Source organism: Triplophysa dalaica, chromosome 17 (assembly GCF_015846415.1).
Source record: "Triplophysa dalaica isolate WHDGS20190420 chromosome 17, ASM1584641v1, whole genome shotgun sequence".
NCBI lineage: Eukaryota > Metazoa > Chordata > Actinopteri > Cypriniformes > Nemacheilidae > Triplophysa > Triplophysa dalaica.
Window position 1 is genome coordinate 9,928,081 of NC_079558.1, and position 27,275 is coordinate 9,955,355.

General features: G+C 36.9%; 3 protein-coding genes across 6 annotated transcripts; 2 read left to right on the forward strand and 1 right to left on the reverse strand.

Moving 5' to 3' along the window:
- Positions 1-733: 733 nt before the first annotated feature.
- Positions 734-6,351, reverse strand: noxo1b (NADPH oxidase organizer 1b). The gene is made up of 11 exons (XM_056771816.1): positions 5,780-6,351; positions 5,460-5,533; positions 4,426-4,585; positions 4,260-4,338; positions 4,078-4,158; positions 3,903-3,981; positions 2,993-3,176; positions 2,688-2,893; positions 2,473-2,583; positions 2,275-2,392; positions 734-1,672 (listed from the first exon to the last, which is right to left on the reverse strand). Exons 4-11 carry the CDS (start codon positions 4,323-4,325, stop codon positions 1,135-1,137), a joined length of 1,383 nt encoding a protein of 460 aa, XP_056627794.1. The 5' UTR covers positions 4,326-4,338; positions 4,426-4,585; positions 5,460-5,533; positions 5,780-6,351; the 3' UTR covers positions 734-1,134.
- Positions 6,352-11,427: 5,076 nt separating this feature from the next.
- On the forward strand, positions 11,428-13,745 carry atpaf2 (ATP synthase mitochondrial F1 complex assembly factor 2). 2 transcript variants are annotated; one of them, XM_056771570.1, is made up of 9 exons: positions 11,428-11,494; positions 11,715-11,849; positions 11,946-11,990; positions 12,100-12,248; positions 12,336-12,433; positions 12,750-12,830; positions 12,930-13,042; positions 13,119-13,234; positions 13,329-13,745. In XM_056771570.1, the coding sequence occupies exons 2-9, from the start codon at positions 11,717-11,719 to the stop codon at positions 13,464-13,466; spliced, it is 873 nt and encodes a 290-aa protein (XP_056627548.1). In that variant the 5' UTR covers positions 11,428-11,494; positions 11,715-11,716; the 3' UTR covers positions 13,467-13,745. The 2 variants fall into 2 exon arrangements, with proteins under 2 accessions (XP_056627548.1, XP_056627547.1); XM_056771569.1 differs by having other exon boundaries at positions 11,439-11,849.
- Positions 13,746-14,146: 401 nt separating this feature from the next.
- tom1l2 (target of myb1 like 2 membrane trafficking protein) lies at positions 14,147-27,275 on the forward strand. Of its 3 annotated transcripts, none has more exons than XM_056771167.1 (15): positions 14,147-14,235; positions 14,826-14,910; positions 15,224-15,302; positions 15,408-15,557; positions 16,171-16,302; positions 16,467-16,634; positions 16,748-16,864; positions 17,140-17,273; positions 17,395-17,443; positions 18,928-19,093; positions 19,217-19,334; positions 22,429-22,501; positions 23,161-23,220; positions 23,649-23,685; positions 23,938-27,275. In XM_056771167.1, exons 1-15 carry the CDS (start codon positions 14,184-14,186, stop codon positions 24,090-24,092), a joined length of 1,575 nt encoding a protein of 524 aa, XP_056627145.1. In that variant the 5' UTR covers positions 14,147-14,183; the 3' UTR covers positions 24,093-27,275. The 3 variants fall into 3 exon arrangements, with proteins under 3 accessions (XP_056627145.1, XP_056627146.1, XP_056627148.1); XM_056771168.1 differs by having other exon boundaries at positions 16,470-16,634; XM_056771170.1 differs by lacking the exon at positions 23,161-23,220.

The window sequence follows — 27,275 nt, forward strand, 5'->3', positions numbered from 1 at the left end:
GAGTGAAGCAAAATTAATCAGCTGATGAGGAGCAAAGAAGGGCAACTTAAATAAGACACAGTGTAGTATGTTTTGTATGACTATTGGTTAACTTTGATAACTGATGTGATGCAAGCTTGAATCACGTGACCTGCCCTTGTCATGGTTCTGCCATGCCTTTTCAGGTTTTTCTAGTCTTGTGGCAGGATCATGACATAATGTGCGTTCTCTCCGGTCTCATCTATGTCCCCGCCCTCTCGTTACCTCATTATTATCTTGTTATGGTTTCATGCCCCTCACCATTTCCCTGCTTGATAGTTACTTATTTAATTGCCTTGTATTTTTTGTTCTCTGCTAATTTGTTTTGTATTGCTCTCCTGTGTGTTATGCCTTGTAAAGCCATTATATTTTGTTCCTGTTCCTCACATTTTGTCAAAGTTTAGTCTAGTCCAGTCAGTAAGTTTCAAATGTAATATTAGTTTAGACCAGTCCAGTGTTTGGTTCCAGCAGAGTCTGTGTTCTATTATTTCGTTGTCAGTGGTATTTTACCCCCTGGTGGGTCTTGTTTTGTTTAGTGTTTGTTTAATAAATCAATGTTTCTCCCTAATAAATCAATGTTTCTTCCACACCTACTGCCTGCGTTTGGGTTCTGTCCTTCCCTGAGCATGACAGAACTGACGCTACGCTTGATATTTACATCAGTTGCCACTTTAATCTTATGGGAACAGAAACACTGAAATGGTTCCCGTTTGAAACATTTATTGAATCTTAAACAGGCTTATAATCAAAACTGTAGATAATATTTCCAGTATGGAATACCATTAAATTGACATAAAAGGCAGTCTGAATATAACCTTAAGGTAAAAAATCTGTAAAAACACAGTACAATGGTTCATTCAAATCCTGTACAGAATATACTGTATGCATGCTTTAACTGCTTTTCCTTTAAGTTATTTACTGTAATATTTAATAGATATAGACCCTACATGGATAACATAGAGGTTACAATGAACCAAGTATTGTTTTCTCAAGTACTTGTGTACAGTGTTTCATCATTACGGTGAATCATAGATGAAATGAACATAGACAAAGATTTTATGAAAAGAAAAAGTTCCTAATTTTTCACGATAATGTATATTTTGGTTTCCTTTAAACTCAGACTATCAATGCTCTACCTCCATTGTCCAAACCTGCTCCTTGAGGAAACAGACGTGCAGAGGTCGCCAGAGCAGCTTTTCGGGTATAGGTCGTGCATCGACTTAGGATCTCTTGTGTTTGGGGTCTGGGTGGAACTCTGGGGACCATGGCTGCTTTCATAGGGTGGCTGGATTCTGAGATGGAGGGGCTAGACTGGCCACTGGAAATGCCACTGTCGTCTTTACTCGGCCGTCTCAAGCTCTCGTCTCCATCTGAGCTGGACACACTCTGGTTTATAGAGTCATTGTCTGAAGAACTGAAGCTGAAATCGGTTCCATCATCGCTGAAGATGCTCTTTGTACTGCCAGACAACTCGCGTTGATCTGGAACGCTCTCGGATAGCACTTCCAGAGAGTATGATTTGTGAATGAATCTGGGGGTGGACAGGTTGATAGTGGAGCTGTGAAGTTTTCTTTGTAGAGCATGAAAGCTGAAGGTAGGGCTGATGTATGGCTTAAGGTACATGGAGGGCACATATCCGGCCTTTCTGTTGTATCTGTTTAAAAAATAAGTTTTGATTAAATCTGAGATGCAATTCGAAATGCAACAATCCTATTTATGTACACTTCACTGTGTTAAGAGAAATCAAACTATAAAAAAATTCTGTCATCATTTATTCACCCTCATCTTGTTCAAAACATGAATATCAGATGGAACACAAAAGAAGACATTCTGAGAAATGTCCCTGTGGTTTTGAGTCAATGTTGCTTGGTAACCAACGCTATTCAAAATATATTTTGTGTTCTTCAGAAGAAAGAAAGTCCTACAGGCTTGGAATGGCATGATGGGTTAGTAAATGTTTTTATTTTTTGGTATATCATGTACAGTACACAATACCTTGCTATGCTTCCCTGCAGTTTATTTACCTGTAACTTTCAGTTTCATTTTGTGATTTCTATTGTCTTTCAATCTTACATATTTTACACTTCCTTACCGAACTTTGACGTCACAATTATTGTAAATATTTACTCAGTAATCTAACTGTTTCCTTATAACACTCCCCATATTTCTGATATATTTACATACGAGTCTTAAAATACATTTACATTCTTATCATCCCTTGAATGTCAGTTCAGTGTAAAGGAAACCAATGAATACCTGACGAGCCACCAGCCATTATCAGACATCTGTAACACCTCCACAACAGTTCCGATGCTCAGACAAAGCTCATCCTCTTTTTTTGAGGTGTAACTTCGGGTGGCACAGTACAGAGACACTGGAAAAAGTATATAGAATTAGAAAAGCTTCTTGGCACATTTATTAAAACGACAAGTTGTAATAACAGTCACATCTTACCATCACAAGTTGAGTCAAACTCATCTTCATCCTCTTCCTCATCACATAGTTCCAGATAGGGCGCAGGAAACCAAGCTAGACGTTTATCCTCATTTTCAACAAGCCACCAACCTGTCCACAAGAGCAAAGAATTAGACAGACCTCAAAGAACTCATCTATATACAGTAAATTCGAAGAATATCTTCTCAGTTCAAGTCACAAGAAGAAAATAATACCTGCTTGGTCTTTAATGAGCACATCCAGTCTTTTATCCACAGCAACCTTAAAGGGTTTGTTCTTTGTGTCCTTGGTCTCATACGGAGCCACACATCGATACGTCTTGGATACAAAAGGCTGGGTCACATTGCCAAAGCTAAGACGTTTTTGCATGTCTGCTCCTCCCTTGGCAGAGGGGATGAAGTCTGATTGCAGAATCATCACGCTGCAAACAGTTAAAGAGGGATTTGTAACATTTCAGCAGGTTAAGCTGGCACAGATCAAACTACCTGGGAAAAGCTGTGATAGTCTAAGTGATATCTACCTGTTTTGGGTAAACTCTGGCTGAAGCTCTTGTTCATTCGGCAGGAAGAATCGAATGACCTCTGCGGAATGTGATACAGTAGATTCACACTGCAGCAGACTGGAACAGTACTTCTCCAGACTCTTCAGTCGATCCACAGACTTGCTCAGACCCTTAGACGGAAAGGTTCTCTTTAAGTTTCTGCCTGCAAAACAAAAACAAAAGTGAGCAAAACCTGACAAATCATGCAGAATGGCAACGTCCCTTTTTTTTAAAACAATGTAAAAACATATTAAATAAAAAATATATTGTAATAATGCAAAGAGTTTTCTTTTCGTTTAGAGTATGGATTAGGACTAGGGTTGGGAATAAAAAATTGAAAGGCTAGGAATCGGATCGGTATCAAAAGGAAAAGGAATCGGATACTTGAGATTAAAATCAACTTCGGTATGAATATTTTCAGAAAAGTAAACTTGTTGCGTGATCTGCTGATATCTCAATAAAAGCCCTTATGAAAACATAACAATATTTTTACTACAGTAGGTATAGTTTAACTATAGTATTTGCGCAGGAACCACAAATTAAACATAGTTTCATAGTTCAACTATGGTAATTCAAATTGTAATAAATCAGAAAAAAACATTGTTCTATGTGTATATATACACAAAACTATATATATATATTTTTGTAAACAAGTCAATAATCAGGCTAAACGACCATACAGGTTGATATATAAATGTTTTACTTCAACTGTGGAATCGAAACTGGGAATCGATATGAATCGAAATCGATAAGCAGAATCGTAAATGGAATCAGACGAGGAATCGATCAAGTTCAAACGATTCCCAACCCTAGGTTATGTGTGTAAAACAATGTAAGTCTATGGTCAACGTTTTCTCAACCACAAGAGAAACTGTCACCCAAACTGTACCTCCAAATCGTGGGAGCACTCTGTCCTTTTTACGTAACGTTAGTGGGTTATCCACGGGGAATTTCTTCTTCAGCTGTTTCTGTCAAATTAAAAGTAAAGTAAATAACATGACGCGTTTTTCACGTCTGATAAGGATTTGTGCTCATTGCAAACAGGGGTTAATTCAGAAACCTACATGCAGTGTCTTGAAGTCGCGGAGGGATCTATACACTGTCACTTCGCTGTTGTCAGACCATAACACGGATGTCATGTACACCTGCAGCAACCACAAACCTCATCATAAACAAGCGATATACACAATTTATCTATTATTGAAAGTTAGAATGCGAAACATTTTAGAATACATCATATTCTTACTTTGCTCTTATCTTTCTGCATGACTCCGATAACTCGCACGTCAATGGGAAAGCGCGGTTCACTCATCGCTGATGCTGATCTGAGGAGAGTTATCAACACGACAAATATTTCCTTCCTTGTTGAAGCTCAGCATCTTCAGAATCTTATATTTATATACTTGCCGCACATGGGCGTGTTGTTTATCTCATGTGGGAGTTTGATAGAGTGTCGGTGCGCTCACGTGCGTTGCGTTGTCTCGAGGTGGGCGGGAGTTGATGTAAAAATGCGCAACAGTGAAGGGCTCAGTGATACAATATCAGCGTTGTTTTCAAATCTGGCGATGATTACTGGAGAAAGCATAGTTTGACTGTAGTGTTAGAATTAAAGCTATAAAAGTAAAAATGTATAGTTAATTTGCAAGAACAGATAACTCTTAAAAATCTTTTTAAAACTTTTTTAAAAACGAGTTATTATTAAAAACAAACCAACTGTAGTTTAATTGCTTGGAATGCACGGTAATAACTATTTTTTAAAGGTAAAAGTCTACGTGGAAATTTTTATTAAATTTGACTTCAACATAATCACTCTAGGTCCTAACGGTTTTTCAATTTCATCCAAAATGACAATGCATTCAAGCTATTTTTCTTTACAAAAAACTACACAAGATGTTAATCCAAGATAGATAAAATTCCCTGTTTTCACCAGTGGTAGGCCCAGAGGTGTAAAGAGTTCCTGAACCACACTTGACCAAAAGTACAGTGACTATTACTCCATTACAAGTTACGAAAGTCCAAAACGAACTGATTTTACCAGTACTTGAGTATTTTACTCTTTCTGGATGTAGGCTCAAAGAAGCACTAGTCCTCAACACTTAAGAGCCATGTCAATTAAAAACAAGAAATAGTTGATTCGTGAAGAGAGCAATCGCATCAAACTGAACCCCCCAAAAACAAATCATGTCGACACCATTCGTCCATTAACACCCAAGTCCCAGTTAAGCTCAAGTGCTCATATGGAAACCAATATTCATCAGTAAGGTCTCTTCAGTAAAGCGGATAGATTTTATAATGTTAAGTAAAACATTACAAGTAAAAGCCTTTTTGCACTGGACATGCTGGTTTTGGCCGTATCGCGGTCTAACACCCGCAATGTCAACTTCCTGAAAATGCACCCACAATCACATAAAGAAGCCATGTTGGCAAGTTTACTAAGATATAGTACCTTAGATGCCCTCTAAATGGTAATGTTGCTTCTTCAGGAGCACAAATTTACTGCTGCAGAAAAAGTTAGGTGCCCTGCAAAGTGGAATGTGTAATTGCATTGGTCATTTGAAATGGAGTGGAGTAAATGGTACATATTCTTAATCAAGTATAGAGTAAAAGTTGCTAATATCTTTAATACTCAGTACCGAACAACCAAAAAGCAGTCACATTTTGCTGAGTCAGATTCACAATTACAGACAGCTGGACCTTTCCGGTAATGCATGACTTTTCATCAAAATAACCCCTGTGAGCATTCTTTAGTAATTTGCCCATGATGACCTGGTGCGGGGGTGGACAGTCTGAGAGACTTGCAGGTGTATCTTCAAACCGAGGGTGGTGAGAGGGCAGACAGTTGGAACATTGATCTGAAGCTGCTGGCGTCACACAAGCCTGTGAAGAACCGCCAAGACTCCTCCACAGAATCTTGCTCAAGGTCATCAACAGTAAAGGCTGTCATGCTTTCCACATCATCACCTGGGAGAGGACCCCGATGGCACGTTTTTCACCCCTCATGTGAAAATACCAAACACGTGCTTTTCGTGTACCACCAATGCAATAGGGGCAATCCTGGGGAAAATATGTTGATTCAGAGCCAGCGGCGATGAAGAACAATAAGACGATTCTTGCAAAACAACACCATGAAAGTCCCTAGGTAGAGGGTATAGGGGGTCCGAATATTTAATATTGTCACTGATCTGTAATTCCAGTAGTGTTTTATTGTCAGTTTATTTTCTTTAGTGAAATACATTGCTATTCTTTGATGATACACAGTTTGCTTTTTACAATAGTACAGTAAAAAGTAGCACTTTAAAGGGGTCATATGACACGGCTAAAACAAATATTATGGATTGTTCAAATCCATATAATGTAGTGCAATGTGTATACAGGATTTAAGGTAAAAAAACGCTGTAATTTCCACACAACGTGCATGTTCGTACCTCCTCTATGGCCCACCTCTCTGAAACGTGCAGATTTTTTACAAAGGTCATTTCTATGAAAAGCGAGGTGTGCTATGATTGGCCAGTTAACCAGTGCGTAATGATTTGTAATGTAATGCAAGCATGTGATGGAAATGTAATGCTTCTTACCATCAGGTTCCAAAGCATTTGTACTGACAGTTATGCCCACCTTTCTAGCATATACTTTTGGGTGGTCATATTCAAATCATAACACACACTGATGTACATTTGTGGGGGTGTGGTTACACACGTGTTTCTGGCAGGGTGTGCATTCTGGTTTCTGGTTGTAAATGCTTTCCCCTATCATTGTGTTTCTTATAAGAGACAATGGAACTAAATACATTTTAAAATGCTTGAAAGATGTAATTGTTCTTCTCTTCTTTATTCTTATAAATAAATGACTTACTGTATATTGTTTGGTTTGGAAGGTTTCAGGAAGTGAAACCGGTAATATTTATTCTATGTTTAGAATCATTGTTGTCACAAAACTCGTTCATAGGAAGTCGTTTATGTTTTGTTTTCTGTTAACGTTCTCTGTAAACCATTGCATTATTTAATGCTATGTAGTATTTGGAAAGTACAAACATTTGTCTATTTGATAGCTAGCATCATTTTAAACGGGCTCTTTTTCCCAAAGAGGACAATTCTGTCATCATTTACACACCCTCATATTATATCAAATCCATAACTTTCTTCATTAGAACACAAGATATTTTAAAGTTTTGCAGTTTTGCAGTACTTGTTTGTTTGCATTGGTTTTGTGTCTATACAATATAGTGACTGGGTACCACGAGTGTTGGGTTACCAGTTTTTTTCCAATTATCATATATAAAAAAGTCAGACAGGTTTGAAATGACAAATGGGTGAGTAAATGATGACAGAATTTTCATTTTTGGGTGAACTACATTTTAACACTAGGGGGCCGTTTCCAGGAAAGGGATTAACCTAATCCAGGACAAAGCTTTAGCTAAATTAGGATATTTAAGATGTTTTAAAAAACACACTTTACAAACAAACATTACAGTGTGCATCTTGAGACAAAACAATCGCACCGATATATTTTAATATATGCAAGTTCAAGTTGTTTTCGGTACTAACATTTTGATTAGTATGGGACTATTGTACAACCTGTCCAGGAAACCGCCCCATGGGGTTTTCAAGCATTCAGCAAAACTAACTTTTAGCTCTATTGTTATTACATCCTTATCATTTAGCTCTATTGGCTTCCTTATAGCCAAACATTACTCACTACCAAGCAAAAGGCAGTACACAACTTTGGTCAATATTACTGTATATCACAAACACCTTACAGTACATCTGCACATTGAATCTAATGTACTGTATACAGTATTTAGAAGTACCATAATAGTTGACGTACATTTTGTAAACTCTCAGAAAACAATGTGCCTTTGAATTTGTCACTGGGGCAAAATTTCGCATACCTACGCGACAATGAAGACTATTGGAAATGTTTCATAAAAGACATGTATTTTGAAAATAAGCATTTAATTCTCCTCACCAGTGAATGAATCACTATTAGAACAATAATATTTGTTGTGATTAAATGAATGACTCCAACAATAATACTGCTAACAATAATCCCAGTTTACATACCAGACTGTCAAATGAATTGATTTGTCAAAAGAGCCTTGTGTGGATTTATATTTTTATGACATTATGTCAAATAAATTCAATTCGTGTTTGGCACACAGTCTAAACGAAGACGGAACAGTTCACTTAGGTAAACTTTATTGTTCTGCCTTAACAAGGAAAAGAGCATATTATTCTTCCTCTTACTGTAAGAGCTTTTGTCATGTACAGTAAATTTCCTTATGTTTATCCAATGACCCACCTTGATCCACATTTAGGATTACTGGAAGCAAGATCTTTCTTTGTTTTTATATCTAATCTTGCATAGGGTTTTCATTCCACTGTAAACAAATTGTGAATGGTGCATAATTCGGATAAAACTTTACAGTTACTTCTTAAAAACATCAGGCAAACAAAATAAACATTACATTTATAAGTCTTCTATATTGTCACGTAAATATGTATATTATAGTTGTATATGTATATGTATATAATATAGTTTAGTTTCAAAATGAGACAACTTTTTTCAAAAATCATGTTTTTCGTATTATGTTATTTTGCTTTAATTGTGTTTAACTGTGTTAACTGTATGTTTTGAGTTATTAGGGCTTAAATTCCAAACAAGTGCAGTTTGATGAATCAAACTGAGTTTTCATTTTGGAACCAAACTCTTCATATAGATCTGATGCTCGATTACCCTTAAAAAGCCTTTTAGACATTTCTTCTAAGTCTGTGTTTGAATGGTCACATGGAGATGATGATGTTGGCAAGTGAACATTTTCTTGCTATAAATGTTCCAAAAACAAGGGGAACTAATGCCAAAGCAGAATGAATAACAGGCAACCTGATGTAAAGAGAAACTGATATAAGTGGAGTTTTAACAGAAGCTTTTGGGATTTCAGGCTTTTAATATATGAAAGGGACTTTTTGTAATAAGATGAGGCCTGACCTTGGCGCCGAGCAGGACTTCTAACATTGATCATTGTTAACTTCCTTACAATTAAATCATGGGGTTACCATAGTGAAATCAATTAAAAACCACGTAGGACAACCTAGATGCACAAAAGGCCATTGTCAAGACAAGATGCTCCTTTCTCTACAAATATGCAGTGCTTTTCTAAGGTGAACTTCCCAAACGTGACTAAGCTAGCACAGACATGGACAGTTTCCCATAAGTTATTTAAAACCTTCAGCTTCTCTTCTATACTTGCTGAACTTGCGGTATTTATCATACTGTATATCATATTTGTTTTTTTACAGGATTTATGCATTAAGAGAGGCTGTCATAAAAGGACAGAGCCTAAGGAATTGCATGTCGTCGATCAGATTAAGTCAGCAATTTAAAAAAATTCTTTCATCCTTCACTTTTACCGGTTACAACATAATAACTTCAATAAAAGTGTTTGGTTGCAATATTGACGTGATCAGTGAAATTAAATGCTTCCTCTGCAGAACAAATAATAAAAATATACTGTGCAATTTGACCTTTGCATTCTTTGATTGCCATTTAGCCATACAGCCAGTAATAAGACGTATTTATGTAGGGGACAAAAAAGCATCTCATTCAGAAACATCTATGGCCATTATGCTTTTAATCACTTGGCAAATACCCTTCATTAAAGGTCTTTTATAAAGTTTCCAAAGCATTAATATTGGTTAAGTACTTAAGAAATGAAACCCTTGCATCATTTCTTTCTTTTCCATTCACTTCCTTTTGACTTTTTATGAGTTATTTTGACGGTTAACTATAATTGGTAAGTCTGGCATTTACGATCTGACAGAGATGACGCCTGAGATAACACCTAGGAATTTATATACTATGGTGTAATGTTTATTAAAGAATATTTTAGGTCTTATGTTTATCTTAGATCAGCTGTAAGCAATGCAGAACTGACAAATAAATTAGCAATGGTTTAATGAAAAGGTAAAAATAATTGTGCAACCTTGCAATGATGTCACATTTAATGTCAAAATGCAATAACAATGTTTCAGAACGAAGGGTGTAAAAACAAATTAATGGAAATAATACAGAAAACAATTTATAGTTCTGATTCTGATAATTTTTTGACATCTCAGCAAGCACTGATTAAGTTGAATATAGTTCAAAAACAGCATCCTACGGTCCAAAAAGGAATATAGGCCTAGGTCAAACATATTCCATCAGGATAGATCACATCTCAGAAAATAGATTAAAAATGTAGTAGTACATTATTTTATAGACCTGAACCTTTCTCAAAACCACATTAGGAAAATTAAGTTTTACATAAGTGCACACACATACAAAGGGCAACCAAAAAGTTTCATGAACTTCCATCTGAACTTTAAAAGAAAAGAAAAACATTTAATTGGGAAACTGTGAAAATGGATTATAATGTTTGTTTTAAAGCAGTTAAACATGCAGAAAGCCAGTTTTAGTTAAGTATAGTAGACCACAGTTTATTTGATTAATGTCGTCCTTAATAGTACGAAAAGTCAATTAAAAGAATTAATTATCAGTGCATATTTACATAAAGCCTTGAACTTGTCACAAATAATTAAGAAGAAAGATCTTTAAAAAAGACAGATATTTTTAAATTAATTCTCATGACTCACACTTACACGGGTGAGAAAATCATCCATCCGTTGTGTGAGAAGTGCTGGAGAGCCACCCACACTCATACTGTGAGGAAACCCAATGAAGTTTGGCCAACACACCTCTGTTAAACTTTCTATCCTCATTCCAACATAATCTGTAATATCAGAAGTAGACTACAATGTTTTTAGAAGAAACTGCATTACAATAGGAAAATGTTTGATGTCAAACGTGCATGGTGACATTTCTGTGTGCTGTACAGAGAAAAACACCTGACAATAAAAGGAGGAGTAATAAAAAGAAAACCACAAACTGAAGTGTACTGAAGCAAATACAAACAAGGGTGTGGATGATTGACAGCATCGTTGGTTGAAAAATCTCAGAATATATATATGTATGAAAAGTAACCATTTGTGCAGCATTTTAATAGTCAATTCAGATCCAATGCACAGTATCCAGCAGAAACAAACTTCAGTTTGAATAAAGCGCGCTTTATTTGAAACTCCTTTAGCAGCAGATAAATTGTTTACAAGCACAAATCAAAATATTTTGGATCTAATTACATAAAGAATAGAGAAATACGTTTAGAGATCACAAATCTCATGATTATTTATAGTTTAACATTTGCAATATAATTCTTAAAAAAAATCAGATTAAATTTATTTTAACAAGAAAGGTCTAAATACGTATCTTGGGTATTTCCGTACTCTGAAGTTGATGATACATTTTTTATGATAAAGTTGAGTTTTTTTAAACACGCACGTACATGCAAGAATTGATAGGGACTTTTATTGTGAAAATAGTCAGCGAAGTCGCTCTCTGTGTAGGTCACAGACCATCATCAGCTTCACGCACGTTGCTGAATTAAGAAAGGTGACGGTACCCGAGGCGTGAGATTAATCCATTTTTCAGATACATTTGATCAATAATTGAGTTATTTCAATAATACCCATTACATTTACTTTTGTTGTGTCATTACTGAAGCCTGAAAAATGATGTTGCAAGCCAGCTAACTCCTTCTTTAGCTTGCCATTCATAGTTGAATGATTTTCGCGTGAATTGTGAACTTTAATATTAAGCTTTAAAATTTAAGGTATGTTACGGAATTTCTGTAGCCACCACAGACAGTTTGCTCGGGTCATTTGGCCATTTTCATTACGTCAAGGGCAACATGTCTCTAGCTCACCAACACACCTCCAAAAGGCAAACTATGGCAGTGGCATAACAGGTAAGATCATAGCAAAAGTATATAAATAGGCAAACTAATGGTATGTTGTTGATATATATAAATTGTAATAAAAAAATCTGTCCATATATCTTACAGAAAGAAAGAAATTTTATGAGAACGTCTCAATATCACAAGGTGAAGGTATGCATCATCCGTCATGATTTCTCCATAGAGCAGTTTAGATCTACAACTACGAAAAACAATTACAAAAGATGATGCCTGTTTAAAAAACAGTCTTTTTTATTTGTAGGAGGTTTGTTTGAAATAAACCTTGACAAGCGGAAGTTGAAGACTCCAGGGGGTACGCTTTTTACAGTGCCCAATGAAGCTCTTGCCACAGCTGTTGCCACAGAGTGGGATGCTCAGAAGGACACACTGAAGTTTTACACCATGCATTTTGTAAGACATTAGATAATATTCTAGAAAGTGAGAGTTTTGTGATTGTACAAGTACTAGTATAACTAAAACCTGTTTTTGTCCAAACAGACAACACTTTGCAACACAGCCCTTGATAACCCAACAGAAAGAACGAAAGACCAGATGATCAGAGCAGCACTTAAATTTTTGGATACAGATACTATCTGGTACTGATGTTGATTCGTTTATGACCTGTACTAAATGCTTTCATTTAGTTAATCCAGATCCAGATTAAACCAGGACTTGTCTTGAGTTAACAAATATGCTTTACAATAAACATAACTTGTGTGTGTTTTGAAACGAAACAACTGATGTATTTTTAAGATGTGTCAGTTCAAGCTGTTTTCAGTTTAGACAGCTCTAGGCCGTATAGGCCGAATAGTCTAGGACTATTCTTAAACCCTGAACGTGGAACCACCCATACAAATTTGACTAATATAATCTTCTTAGCGTAATGACATTTGCCTTTTACCCACCGTTTAGTTACAGAGTCGACGAACCTCCAGGTCTTGTGGAACTTCAAAAAAATGAATGGGACCCTGTTTTGAACTGGATAGAACAAAGGTGACCTATACAGTTTCACTGTTTGCCAACACACCTCTTAACATAATAATTACAGTAGCCACAATATAAATGTCACGTCTGAATGGCTGTTGTGTTTAGGTACAATGTAGTCATTGGCTCATCTTCCTCTATAATGGGCCCTAAAATTCCTGAAGAGACTAAGGAGACTTTTCATCAGCACCTTAATTCCTACAATTTTTGGTCTCTGACAGGTAAAGACATAGTGCTGCTGACCGATTCGCATTTTGTATGAATGAACTTGTTTTAACAGTGTAAATGTGACTGCAGGTCTCGAGTATGTGATCACTCAACTGAAATCAGTGGTCCTGTCCTTGGGGCTGATTGACAAACACTTAAGTGTGGAGGAAGCCGTTCTTCTTTCCAGACTGGAGGAAGAATATCAGGTATGAAAGATGTTTTGTGTTAACTGTTAAATAATTAACGATTTGTATAATTTCTCTTATGTTTATATAGACGTACCGCTTTGTTTTGTCTTAGATCCAGCACTGGGGAAATGTGGAATGGGCTCATGATTATGACTTGTATGAGTTGCGGGCACGAACAGCTGCCGGTGCGTTGTTTGCACATCTGTCTTCTGAAAGCACAGCTGTAAAGAAAAAACTTTTACGGGACTGATGAGGCCAGAAAACAAATAAACACTGTGTGAGACAAAACTGGTTCTTGTTTGCTTTTTATGTTGGGACAACATTTTGCATCAAGCTACATTATCAACACAAACATTGTTGCTGTATGTATATTATCAACAGTATTCGAGAACATGATATGTACAGTTTGTATGTATTTAACTGTAATCATTTGCAATGTGCAAACCTTAATTTAATGTCAAAGATGAGAAATTGTTAAGCTTATGTCATTAAGAATTTTCTAAATAAAGACTTAAGTGAGTCATGTGCACATTGTGTCTCCTCATTCATTTTCCATTACAACGTGACGACCTTTGTCCTTTAATGCAAACATTTCTCTTGAGGTCGAAACAACTGATTTTTGTGTGTACTGTACTGTGACTGTATGTACTATAAACAATGTGACTCATATTAGTTATTATAAAGGAATAATACGCAAGAAGTGAGGACAGCAGGATAGCGTCATTTGTACATAGCTCAAACTTTTCTGTCAACGTGGAATCAAACCTTCGTCCTTTCTGTTGAATCGAACTTGCAAACTAGGCACTGCTGTCGCTTTAAATAGATGGCGTAGCGTTTAAATAAAAGACAGCACGTTCGTCCAATAGTCTCGTTGCCCTGAATAACACCAACCAATGGCAATCATCCGCGGGCGGGATTTGACTGTTTACTGTCTCAATGACTGTTTGTCGTTGGGTATGTTGACAAGATGGAGTTCTTGCTGGGAAATCCATACAGTACTCCGGTGGGGCAGTGCATTGGTATGCTTTTTAATCACTGAAATAATGTTGTAAAATCATGTCGTAACAAGTTAAGCTATATAGCGATGGCTGTTTAGCTGAGCGGATGTGCAGAGACTGTGTGTGATGTCAGCTAGCTGGCTAACAGCTAATCCTCCATCATGCTAACAATTTCTGACTCACAGTTAGCTCTCAGTAACGTTACGTGTTTTTTTTAACACAGTGATTTATTCAATAATTCGAATATTTGTGATTATTTATAGAGGCGAAAATACTTAACGCTGAATGTGTAAGTTAAAACAAGTACACACACTTACGAGCTGGTACAGTATTACCTTACTAGCAGCAGTGATAACTGCGGTTATCTCACACCCAGTTTAATAACTTAAGTAACGATTTGTGGCATTGCTCAACTAGCTCGAGACATGTCTTCGTAGATAACGAGCAAGCAAACAAATTTTGCATCGCATGCATTTCAGTGCATGTCATTAATGCTGATGTAATTGAATAGACTTAATAACAATCAATATAAAAGATGGATTGTTTTAGTGCTTTATTGAATGTAATAATATCTGTTCCTATAATAAAAAATGTTTTATGACCTTCCCTAGAAAGGGCCACTGATGGATCCCTACAAAGTGAGGACTGGACTTTGAATATGGAGATATGTGACATAATTAATGACACAGAGGATGGGTGAGAAATAAAAGATGTATGATGTATGAAAACCAAATAGCTCGCAACGATTTCATCTGAATGGAATAAAGGAGAGTGATCGTGACCATGAGTAGCTTCATGCTTGCTGACTGTCAACATTTTCAGTTCCATTGCTAACAGTATATATTAGAAGGGTAATAATGTTCGTTCTTTAAGGTTAACTGTAATTTACAAATGTTTATTTGTGGACCCTGTCAAAGTTTAATTGATTTATAACTCGTTATTATCATTTCAATTTCATAAAATACTTTTAACTTGAGGGCTGTCTTTTGGTTATCTATATGTTCTATAGGCCTAAAGATGCTATAAGAGCTGTGAAGAAGAGGCTTAATGGAAATAAGAACTACAGGGAGGTTATGCTTACACTCACGGTGAGATATGGCTAATCAAAACAATCCGTTTAATAACTTTATACCAGGCAAATGCCTTAGATTCTCTTGTCAGTTCAATTCTCATATTAATTTGTATGTGTTCAGGTTCTTGAGACATGCGTAAAGAACTGTGGGTATCGTTTCCATGCACTCATCACCACCCGGGACTTCATCGATGGAGTTATGGTGAAAATCATATCCCCCAAAAACAATCCACCCGCCATAGTGCAGGACAAAGTTCTAGCTCTGGTACAGGTATGGCAAAATTCACTACAATTTTTTTATTAAATTCTGTTACAAAGCATCAGGGAAGGAGACATTTTTAAACAGAGATTGTCACGGGGAGAGAAAGAGAATGTGCACCATAGGCTTGTTACCTGATGCTCAGTAGTCAAGGAGATCTTCTCGGTGGCACTGGAGTTGTGCTCATTACAACTAAGGTGGATCTGGTTACCAAGTTTGGCTCAAATGACCAAGGGCGACCTGAATTTGCTTAGTCTGTGATAACTTCCAGTGTGATGCTTTGCAGCTTTTGCACTGCACTACTGTGATGGCACCTTTAGAATAATTTTGTCCAAAAAGAATCAGGTGGTTTAGTTTCGGAAAGGAATCATGTATTGGAAGCACAAACTATTGTTTGGTCTTTTAGTAGTCACCTGAATGCAAAGAGAATACTTTAATACACAAATAATAACAAGGTCAGTCTTCCCATATATAAAGATCTGAGCACTCTTGTACTTTTTCCCTTGTAGGCTGTAAACACCTTGTAGTTTATACCACTTATCAACTGCGTTAATGTCTATTCTGTTTCATTTCAAGTAGTAACATGAAAAGTATATGAAGAATTTGCACATACTTTGTTTGTCAGGCTTGGGCAGATGCCTTCAGGAGCAGTCCGGATTTGACAGGAGTGGTCCACGTCTACGAGGAAATGAAAAGGAAGGGTATAGAGTTTCCTCGTTCTGACTTGGAGACCCTGTCCCCCATCCACACACCACGGGTATGTGGTGACATCAGCAACATTATAGCTTGTTTGGCTCTTTTATTCTTACAATGATTTACTATTCCAATAATAAAGTGAGAGCTCTGGAAACATATTCTGTCCCTTATCATTTAATTAAGTATATAACTATACTACTTATTGTGTTGCTCTGCTGATAACAGCAGCAAAGTATTCCAGAAATAGAGCAGCAGAAATACAGCGCCCCAGTCCAACCTAAACCACAGCCTCTCCCTGGGCCCGCCCCTCCTTTCACCGCACCTGTGACCCACACTTCTCCACAGTTGCCCAATCTCCACATCTCTGGACCTATTAACCCATCACCTGAACAGGTAACGTTGAACATTCAGTTTCACTTCATCAGTTCGAAAATGAGTTTAAATGAGATGGATTGATGTATGTTTTGTCAGATTGCATAGTAACACGGTATAATGTTGTGGTTTAGATTTGTAAGCTGCGCAGTGAGCTAGACATTGTGCGTGGGAACACTAAGGTGATGTCGGAGATGTTGACCGAGATGGTTCCAGGTCAGGAGGATCCATCTGATCATGAGCTTCTGCAGGTTTGTCTTTCAGAATTTTCTCTCTGTGTACTGCGTTTGCTGTTATTACTCTTCGGATATATTGTGGGTTATCTGATTATATTCGGTTGTAAATGTGGTACAAAACATTTCGTGAAATTCTAGGCTGATTATTTGTGATCTCACACCCAGGATGGATCTTTAACCTCATGTAATGGCCATTGTGATGTTTTATATTCCTGAACTGTCAAAAGAGCAATAGAAGGCCACTAGAGGGAGTATCTGTATTGCAATACATTTGCTGCTTGTGTTTGAAGGAGTTGAACAGGACATGCAGGGCCATGCAGCAGAGGATAGTTGAGCTCATCTCTCGCGTGTCCAACGAGGAAGTCACAGAAGAGCTCCTGCACGTTAATGATGACCTCAACAACATCTTTTTAAGATATGAGAGGTGTGACACAGCAGGATGAAATTACCCTTGTGTGATGCTTCATTATAAAGCTGTTTTAGTGAGATTAAGGATTTAACAAGTTACAGCAATTCTTATTGTTCACTTTTCTTGTTCTCTTTAGATATGAGAGGTTCCGATCTGGCCGATCATCTCAAGGCATTAACAATGGGGTATGTTGAATTGTATCTGTGTAATAGCATCACATTGTGCTTTTTTTCCACATAGCCCATGTCAAAGTCACATCTCATGGATTTCATTCCCTTTCCTCCCCATCGCTTGTACGTTTGGTGCGGGATGCAAGCGAACACTTTAATTATGTGCCGTTAGCACTTGGAGATTGCATGTTGTATTATTGCTGGTGTGGTTTTTCTGTTTTGTGATTTGTTTTTCTTACTTTTTGTTATTGCTAGCTGAGGGAGGCAAGTATACGAGTCATCTATTGCAAGCTTTTTACTTTTATAGTCATGTAAATGCTATAGAATGTTGAGTCAGTGTTGGCTAGAACATTCTTTGTATGTTGCATCTTGCATGCGTTCCCATAAACCTTCATTAGCATGTAGACTAGAAGGTCTGATTCCCAGCCCGTGATTGTCTCCCCCAACCCTTTATTTTTTCCCACTAGTTCCTCATGGGTCAGGACCACATCATGTTTTTGACAGCATGTTTTTTTATTTTGGGGTTTTTGAAGTCCAACACACATCTTTATGAGCATCAATGCTCTCATGAACATGTAGTAGTCATTTCAGCATGTGATTTATTTAAATTGGCAACATGTTGAACTGACTAATAGGAATTTGTCTATGACCGATGTTTCTGCTGACAGCATATGTCTTTCAAGCCAGGGGTTTTCAAATTGGGGGTTGATGGATCAAGAGGGGGCGTAGTTATGTGGCATTTTATGAAATTAGAAATGTATGATCAATTTTGAAAGAAAAATAAGACCACCAACCAAATAATTGATGTTCCACTATTGTTTAGTTAAATGTGTTTTTGTTTTAATTAAAATTCTATGTTTAAGATCACAAGTTTTTATTTGGGGGGTCCACAAATCGATACGGGGGGGCCACAAATCGATACGGGGGGGCCTTACAGTGGAAAAGTTTGAGAACCACAAGAAAGCATTAAGCTGAACATTTAAAAAAAAAATTGAGCAGCTTATGCCAAAAAGAATGTCCTACAGTAAGTAACCATCAGCATCCCTCTCATGAGCACCTCTAACTGTCTGTCCACACCAGACGTGACGTGATGCAGCAACGTTATATAACACATTTTATACATAGAATTCTTGTAAATAACACGGGAAAAAAGTTTTAATTCAACACCAAGTCTGGTGTGTACATAATGTGATGCTCTGTATTCTTGTACAGTTCACTTCACCCGTATCGTCAACTCTCTATATTTTATTTTACAATCACTATACTTTCTCTCAACGTAATAAGTTGTAAATTGTTGCATATTGTGAATTTAAGCATCCCAGCCATTCATCTAACACTGCCCTCAGCCTATAGACCTAAACTGACAGCACTCCCCTCTGTAGTAGTCCTTCCAGTAAACCAGTGTAAAAATATTCATGTAGTGTTTGACAGCCAATGAACATTCTTTAAAGTGTTTGTAGTAAATTTGCAACTTTTTGGGATCGTGATTATATTTCCAGGTCCTGAATGAAGCTACAGAAGATAACCTGATTGATCTGGGACCAGGGTCTCCAGCTGTTGTCAGCCCCAGGATCAGCGCTACTCCTCCGTCCAGTCTCCCTCCCTCTGTGGCACCAGTTCGCTCTGCTTCTCCCGTCACACTTTCCTCCAGACTGGCTGGTTTGGGTGAGTCTGGTACTTTGGTCCGCTGTGTCCATTAGCTTAAAATAGTAAGAGAGAATACAGCATTTCATTTTCTCCTTAAGCTGATGTAAGTAGATGATATAAATATGAATTATGGCTTTACAGATGTCGGTTCAGAGAGTGTGAGTGGCACCTTGAGCTCTCTGGCCAGTTGTCAACCCCAAGATGACTTTGACATGTTTGCCCAGACCAGGACTGGAACCATTCCTGACCAGCGAAAGAAGTATGAAACTTATCTTTTTTTCATGCTGTTTGCGTCATATGATGTCATAACCAAGGCTTGATAGTTAAACAGCTAAACAGTCTTTACACTACAAATGCAGCATGAAAAAGATGCAATGACAGAGCTTTTTAAATTAGGTGTTGAAGAATTGATATAGTCGGTAGCAGTATATTACACGCTCCGGTGCTGATTGTTGATTCTTACACTCAGCCGCTAGAAAACAAGACATGTGCTGATTGTACTGACAACAGCAAAATGTCTTCAAACGCCATCCTAAATATAAATTGCAAAAAAACACTTAATTTGACACAGAAGTAAGGGTCCATTTGCAGGAAACCCCATCACTCAGAGTTCACCCAAAAATTTTGAACCATATACTCACCCTTAAACATTAAAACAATAGCCCCCATTGACTAAGCCACATCTCTCAAAATATATTTTTTTGTGTTATATACCGTACAGGTTTTGACATGAGGGTAAATAAGCGATGACAATTTTTTTGCTTGAACACATGTTTGTTGTTAATAATTGTGTGATTTGACTTTATGATAATAAAACCAGACAGAACTAAAATCAAATAGATCATTTCACTAGTCATTTTAATGTTGTAAAGTCACTTGTCATGCTTAAAGACAAGCAAACAATCAGGTTTTCCAAGTACCCAGGGAAGTTTAATGTGCAGCGCTGCCATAACAGCGAGTCACACTGAAAACGCTTAATTTCAAATATAAAAATAGAAGAAGTAGCAGTAATCATAATGCTGCTGAACAAAAAAATCTATACGTTTCATTATCTTAATAAAACATGTTGACATATTGTTGATGTTAATTGTATGTATTAAAAGAATAGTTGACCCAAAAATTAATTTTAATCCATAATTTGCTCACCCTAATGCTGTTAGGTTTAGTTTAATTTAATTCAGAAAATATCTCTTACTGTCTTTGTAATGTCAATGAAAAGTGTCCCTGTTTTGAAGCTAAAAAATAGTGCATATACAGTGGGTACGGGAAGTATTCAGACCCCCTTCAATTTTTCACTCATTGTTATATTGCAGCCATTTGCTAAAATCATTTAAGTTCATTTTTTTCCCCCTCATTAATGTACACACATCACCCAATATTGACAGAAAAACACAGAATTGCGGAAACATTTTTGCATATTTATTAAAAAAGAAAAACTGGAATATCACATGGTCCTAAGTATTCAGACCCTTTGCTCAGTTTTAAATAGAAGCACCCTTCAGATTTAATACAGTCATAAGTCTTTTTGGGAAAGATGCAACAAGTTTTTCAGACCTGGATTTGGGGATCCTCTCTATTTCTGTCAAGTTGGATGGTAAACGGTAGTGGACAGCCATTTTTAGGTCTCTCCAGAGATGCTCAATTGGGTTTAAGTCAGGGCTCTGGCTTGGCCATTCAAGAACAGTCACGAGGTTGTGGTGAAGCCACTCCTTTATTTTAGCTGTGTGCTTAGGGTCATTGTCTTGTCGGAAGGTAAACCTTCGGCCCAGTCTGAGGTCCTGAGCACTCTGGAGAAGGTTTTCGTCCAGGATATCCCTGTACTTGGCCGCATTCATCTTTCCCTCCATTCCAACCAGTCGTCCTGTCCCTGCAGCTTAAATACACCCATAGCACGATGCTGCCACCACCATGCTTCACTGTTGGGACTGTATTGGACAGGTGATGAGCAGTGCCTGGTGTTCTCCACACATATCGTTTAGAATTAAGGCCAAAACGTTCTATCTTGGTCTCGTCAGACCAGAGAATCTTATTTCTCACAACTTGTCCTTCAGGTGTTTCTTAGCAAACTCCATGCGGGATTTCATGTGTCTTTCCCTGAGGAGAGGCTTCATTCGGGCCACTCTGCCATAAAGTCCCGACTGGTGAAGGGCAGCAGTGATGGTTGACAACTTTCTCCCATCTCCCGAATGCATCTCTGGAGTTCAGCTACAGTGATCTTTGGGTTCTTCTTTACCTCTATCACCAAGGCTCTTCTCCCCCGATAGCTCAGTTTGGCCGGACGGCCAGCTCTAGGAAGGGTTCTGGTCGTCCCAAACGTCTTCCATTTAAGGATTATGGAGGCCACTGTACTCTTAGGAACCTTAAGTGCAGCAGACATTTTTTTTGTAACCATGGCCAGATCTGTGCCTTGCCAATATTCTGTCTCTGAGCTCTTCAGGCAGTTCCTTTGACCTCATGATTCTGATTTGCTCTGACATGCACTGTGAGCTGTAAGGTCTTATATAGACAGGTGTGTGGCTTTCCTTATCAAGTCCAATCAGTATAATCAAACACAGCTGGACTCAAATGAAGGTGTAGAACCGTCTCAAGGATGATCAGAAGAAATGGACAGCACCTGAGTTAAATATATGAGTGTCACAGCAATGGGTCTGAATACTAAGGACCATGTGATATTTCAGTTTTTCTTTTTTACTAAATCTGCAAAAATGTCAACAATTCTGTGTTTTTCTGTCAATATGGGGTGCTGTGTGTACATTAATGAGGAAAAAAATTATTTTAGCAAATGACTGCAATATAACAAAGAGTGAAATATTTAAGGGGGTCTGAATACTTTCCGTACCCACTGTATATCAGGGATGCACAATATATCATCAGCCATTTTGATTATCTGCAAATAAAGTGTCATTTTTAATGTTATCGGTATCAGCCTGATAATTATATCATACCAATATATTAAAGCAGATAAATTATATTATATTATATTTAAATGTTTTCTGTAGTGAATGTTTTTAAATAAAAGCAGTTGTCTGCTTTTTGCCTTTTGTTTCAGGCTCAGAAAACTGTATACTGATATTAAGATTGTGTATATTGGCCAATATATCAGTTATCTGCTTCCAATGTTAAAAAGCGATCAGTTGGCTATCATTATTTTGAGCGTATTTCGCAAAGATAGGTCACGTTAGATTTTGAACATGTGTAGATGAGAGAATTGCACTCGTCATGGCAGCACATTTGTGTTCAAACTATTGACATACGTGGAGTGGCAAATTCATTTTTGGCTGAACTATTTCTTGAAGTGGGAATTAGTCTGAGATTTTAGCTTGTTTATACAGTGTTGGTTTTTAAATTGTCAGTGTGCCATTTGAGGACACAAAGGCTTCGAGTGGAGTGGCCCCAACTTTGGATGTCATACAGCAGAACACTGGGGTGAGTGTTTTTGTGACGCTTTTTGTGTGTTTGAATCAAGCTTGTCAAGTTTTTGTTTGTTTAGTGAACATCATTCTGAAGTGTTTCAAGCATGTGAAAAATTTAATTTTGAAGGGATGAATGTACACAGTAGACAATTGTGCAGTTATAGAGGGTTTCATCAGTCTCACATGCCTGGCCCGAAGTTTACGTCTGTCTGTGTTTGCTTAGAATATACAAATTATTTATATTTAATTACATTCATATTTAGTTTTATATGAATTGTATTAAATGAAATAAAAACTACTCCGCAGTTATAGGTTCTATACGAAGGTCTCCCACGGAAGTTACGTTTGGGCCACACAGTGTTTGTTTATGTTGTTGGCCCTAAAAGCTGTTACCATCTATAGAGCATCACCACCCCAGTCAGGAGGAAGGATGTGACATTCCAGATGATTACATTTTAGTTTAAGTTTAGAAACATTAGAACCATGAGTTCAAATGCACTTTTTATTTTGTATTTTTACGTTTGTTTTCTCATGCAGTTTTGTTGGCTGCAATTGGCCATGCATGCGTTTATGGTTTTTGTTAAGACTTATGTTCAAGTTTTTGTTTGTTTGTTTTGTTTTTATTTGTTTTGTTTAATTTGTTCGGTTCCGGCCCATGTTTTGGGTCCACAGGCAGCTGTTGACCAGTCCTCTGTCATGGATGACATTGAGGAATGGCTCAGTACTGACGTGGTGAGATTTCATTTTGTTTCTTTTATTTCACATTTTTGTTTCTACCTCATGACTTAACATGAGCTTCTTTAAAAAGAAATATGCATTTTACTACATATTTCTTTTTGTTTGCCTAATAATTCTTGACTGATGATCTTGTACCTTTTAAGGTCACTAACTATTTTTCTTTTATGCTATGTATGGTGTTCTTTATTTAACCGTGGACCTTTTTTTGGGATAATCTTACAGGTTTCTTTTTTATTTAAAGCCTGTTGAACATATACTTGCTGACATGCTATTATGTCTTTCAGTTTCTATACTAATGCCTCTCTTGAGTGTGTATCTGGGAATGATGTTTGGGCAATATTGCATTTCTTGATCCAGGTGCAAAAAATGTGAGTTGTCTTCCAAGTGTACATGCACTAAAACTTTGTTCTTTTGCTCTTCAGAAAGGAGATGAAGGAGAGGAGGGTGTGACAAGTGAAGGTAGGAAAAATATTCAGTCATATTCATAGTAAAATGTCATACACTTTTGTAGTAGAGTAGGCGGGCGAGACCGTGGGTCGAGTCTGATGAGTAATTGTGAATTAGCGCCAGCTGTGCGCACACCGGGCTCGAATCACGGTCTCGCCCCCTACTGTACTACAAATTTATTTTAGCAAACAAATGATCGGCACAATCCATTTTCCTTTTTTTGTTTAATGCTGTTTTTTTTCACCTTCACATACTTTCTTCCAGAGTTTGACAAATTTTTAGAGGAGAGGGCCAAAGCAGCAGAGATGGTGCCCACGCTGCCGACGCCCCCTAGCGACGATCTTTCTGCTACCGCAGGCGCCGCTGTGAACGCAAGTAAAAAGGCGGGACGCTCTGAAGACACCCTGTTTGCCGTGTAGATAAGTGTCAGTTTTTCTGGGGTGGTCCAGCATTCTGTGTGCGTGTGATGGGTCAGTCACTTAGCAGATCCATCAGCCTCCCTCTTTCCCTTCTGCTACCTGCATTTCTAGCACAATCGACACTATCACGGTGTTCACTGAACTGTTTCATGATAGTATGCATTTTCATATTGGACATTTTCATACTCCATAAACTTCATTCCATTGAAAGTGCTGTAGAAGAATATCCCCTGTATCTCCCTCCAAAAACATGTTGTTCCATGTGGGTTTGAGAGGTTGATGTCTATTTTTTTAATGAATATTTGTGATTTCGAACAAGATTCATGTTAAGTCTACTGCAAAATCTGACCATGTTTACCTTTGTGTTCACTGTGGTCCTGCATGCAACAGCAGAAACAGCCTATCCATGTTTTCTCAATCTTTTAAGGGAGCTTAAAATATTTATTTTAGTTTACTTTCCAAATTAGTTATTTTAAAGGGATAACTTTAACTTGGTGTTATTTATTGAGGGAATTTCCAGATTATACCACTGACAAGTTTTAGGTTAGGGTTTCAATATGCACATTCGGACAAATTTTTACAAAATTTTCACTCGGAGCTTAAAATTACATTCTTTTACACATGGATAGTGATTTCTTATATCAAGCTCTGGACAGGACAAAACAGAGGCATGGTTACAGTATTCCACTTTTTTTTAACAAGCTATTCACATATAACACCACAAGCTATAACATTGGTATTTTATTTGAAAGGCGAATTTCAAATTGAAAAAAAATCACAAACTGAACATTGTGCTGTGTAATTGTTTTAGAGGGAAGTGACATGTCCGTATCACATCTTTGAACTACTCCGGTCGTATCAGAAGGGAAATTTCTATAATTTCACTGGATACTTTTAAATGTTATTATTTTTTCTTGCAAAATCGTTGTCTATTTGAACGAATTGATAGGAACAATAATTATGTATTTGTATTTTAATTTGCACTGAAAGCATTATTTGCCTTTTGGCTGTTCAAAGGTTTAAAAATGTAAAATATTGCTCTATTCAATGCTGCCTACTATAAGACGGAAAACAAATGAAGTTAGAGGAGTGATGGTGACTGCAAGGCAGTTTAAATTGGATTTTACGTTGCACAACTGCAGCAGAAATGGTGTTAAGTTTGCGTTCTTATAAGGAAAGGAAATGGATCTGCCTTAAAGAACAGAATGTAGGGAGTTTAACAGCTAATGGTCATTTATGTTGGGTACTCATGTTCGCACATTTGAACTTTTGTTGGTGAGGTAAATGTGCTAATGAAATATCTTATGTTTGAGTCTCTCGCTTGTGTGTATACTGCTTTGACGGACCAAATGTTTAACTTGAGCAAACATTAGCAAATATTTTGAGCGTAGAGTCAACCTTATTCATATATGGCTTGTAGATTCCAAAGAGGTTGTAGTTATGTTCGTTAAAGATTTTATTTGTATAAGTGGACGCAAAATCGCAAATCAAAGGGACAGTTCACTTTTTGTTTGCATGGATAATAATTTTATATGATTTCACACTACACATGATGTAATATAATAACCCCAGATTTTTTAAGTAACTAAGCTGGGCCCTTTTGCTCTTGTAATATCAGTGATGTTACTGTGGAGTTTATTGAGGATCGCCTTCTTTGGCAGATTTTTGGAGAGTTCAATGTGCTTGTAAACTTTACTGTTTGGCCAAACGCAGGTGTGCAGTTTGTTAAAGGAAAACAGCGTCAGGTTATAAAGTACACTGCAAAAAAATTATAAAAAAATGTTACAGACCGTAAAATAACAGTTTTTCCCTGTAGGATTACGTGGCTTTTTCTGTACTTTTGCGGTTTTGACCGTATTTCCCAAAAAAACCCTGAAATTATCAGCCGGGGCAACAGAAATAAAAATAAAATACAAAAATATTTCCCTGTAAACTTATGTTTTCCATGTTTTTCTTGTAAATTTTCGGTCCTTTTCTGTAATTTTATGCTTAAAAAATAGTAAAATTCTATAATATTTAATTATTTGTTTTATTGACATTATATGTGAAAAATCTGTAGAAAATAACAGAAAACTTCTATAAAATTAAGTTTTTTTTTGTTTGGGAAAAATATAAAAATGGGAAGCATTTTACGCATTTAATTATCTGGATATGAGGTTGCTTAATAATGCAAGCATTAAAATACTGTGGCTGCTATTTATTTCTAAATATCCAGAGACTTGAGGGATATCGTTTGATGTGTTTTGTCAAGAAAGATGTAGATCTTAACATAAATATTCATTAATATACACTAAATTCTATTTAAAACACGGAAAACTATATTTCCCATGGATGCTAACTATCCCTTTGATATGCTGTTGTTGTTATTCGTTTTTAACACTATTGCTTTAGTGGCTCATTGTGACATTAAGGAATTTGTAACTCTTGGAAATGGTTATTTATCACGTTATCAGCAACTACGTTTATTGAAGGTTTTTCAGCAACATGTGCAATTGCATCTATAAATACTGCACTACAGTTTGATATTAAGTAAGTTTGGCTGTAAATCTATCTCTGAAATGTACAGTTTGAGAATGTAAAACAATTTATTTTGATGAATCAGTATTGATTAATGTATATTAGTATGAAGGGACTGTAAAGATCAGAATCATGTGCTTTGTTACCACATTTTGCTTATTTGACTGTGGTTTTCAAGCTGGAGGGGAAATCATTATCTTACAAGGTATCTTCTAAATATTATTCCCAATATGTGATTGTGATAATATCAGATTACTCAAATGTTTTTTCTTTTTTTTTTCACTGTTGACCACATTTCTTTATGGCACCTTTCTTCTCTTTGATGTTTTTGGAGTTGTGTGTGTCTATGTTTGAACAGCTCCTAATATCCTGATATCCGTTGCACACCATTTATTCTGTATTTAAGGAAGTGAGAGAATCAAGCTTTCCCAAATGCTGCATTTCTATTAAAGCTGACAATGCAGTGTGTGCGCGTGTACGTGCGTGTGTGTTTGTGAGGGGCTGGCGCAAGTTCTCTCTTAACCAGCAATCTTTGCTGTGATCTGGGTTTGCAGATTGTGCTGGTTGTTGGTCCGTGTGCTTACCTGTTGTTATACCTCAAGTTGCGCTCTGTACTGTTTGATTCATGCATGTGTTGAACTCCAATAAAATATACCAAGATGGTGA

Excerpts from the sequence above, each read along its gene's own strand:
- noxo1b (XM_056771816.1), bottom strand. The coding sequence starts at position 4,325 with ATGAGTGAACCGCGCTTTCCCATTGACGTGCGAGTTATCGGAGTCATG. Across the intron at positions 2,393-2,472 it reads GTTTGACTCAACTTGTGATG|TGTCTCTGTACTGTGCCACC; the intron begins GTAAGATGTGAC and ends TACTTTTTCCAG. Across the intron at positions 1,673-2,274 it reads AATGGCTGGTGGCTCGTCAG|ATACAACAGAAAGGCCGGAT; the intron begins GTATTCATTGGT and ends TTTTTTAAACAG.
- atpaf2 (XM_056771570.1), top strand. The coding sequence starts at position 11,717 with ATGTTACGGAATTTCTGTAGCCACCACAGACAGTTTGCTCGGGTCATT. Across the intron at positions 11,850-11,945 it reads CTATGGCAGTGGCATAACAG|AAAGAAAGAAATTTTATGAG; the intron begins GTAAGATCATAG and ends TATATCTTACAG. Across the intron at positions 12,249-12,335 it reads AGTTTTACACCATGCATTTT|ACAACACTTTGCAACACAGC; the intron begins GTAAGACATTAG and ends TTGTCCAAACAG.
- tom1l2 (XM_056771167.1), top strand. The coding sequence starts at position 14,184 with ATGGAGTTCTTGCTGGGAAATCCATACAGTACTCCGGTGGGGCAGTGC. Across the intron at positions 16,303-16,466 it reads CCCCCATCCACACACCACGG|CAGCAAAGTATTCCAGAAAT; the intron begins GTATGTGGTGAC and ends TGCTGATAACAG. Across the intron at positions 16,635-16,747 it reads TTAACCCATCACCTGAACAG|ATTTGTAAGCTGCGCAGTGA; the intron begins GTAACGTTGAAC and ends GTTGTGGTTTAG.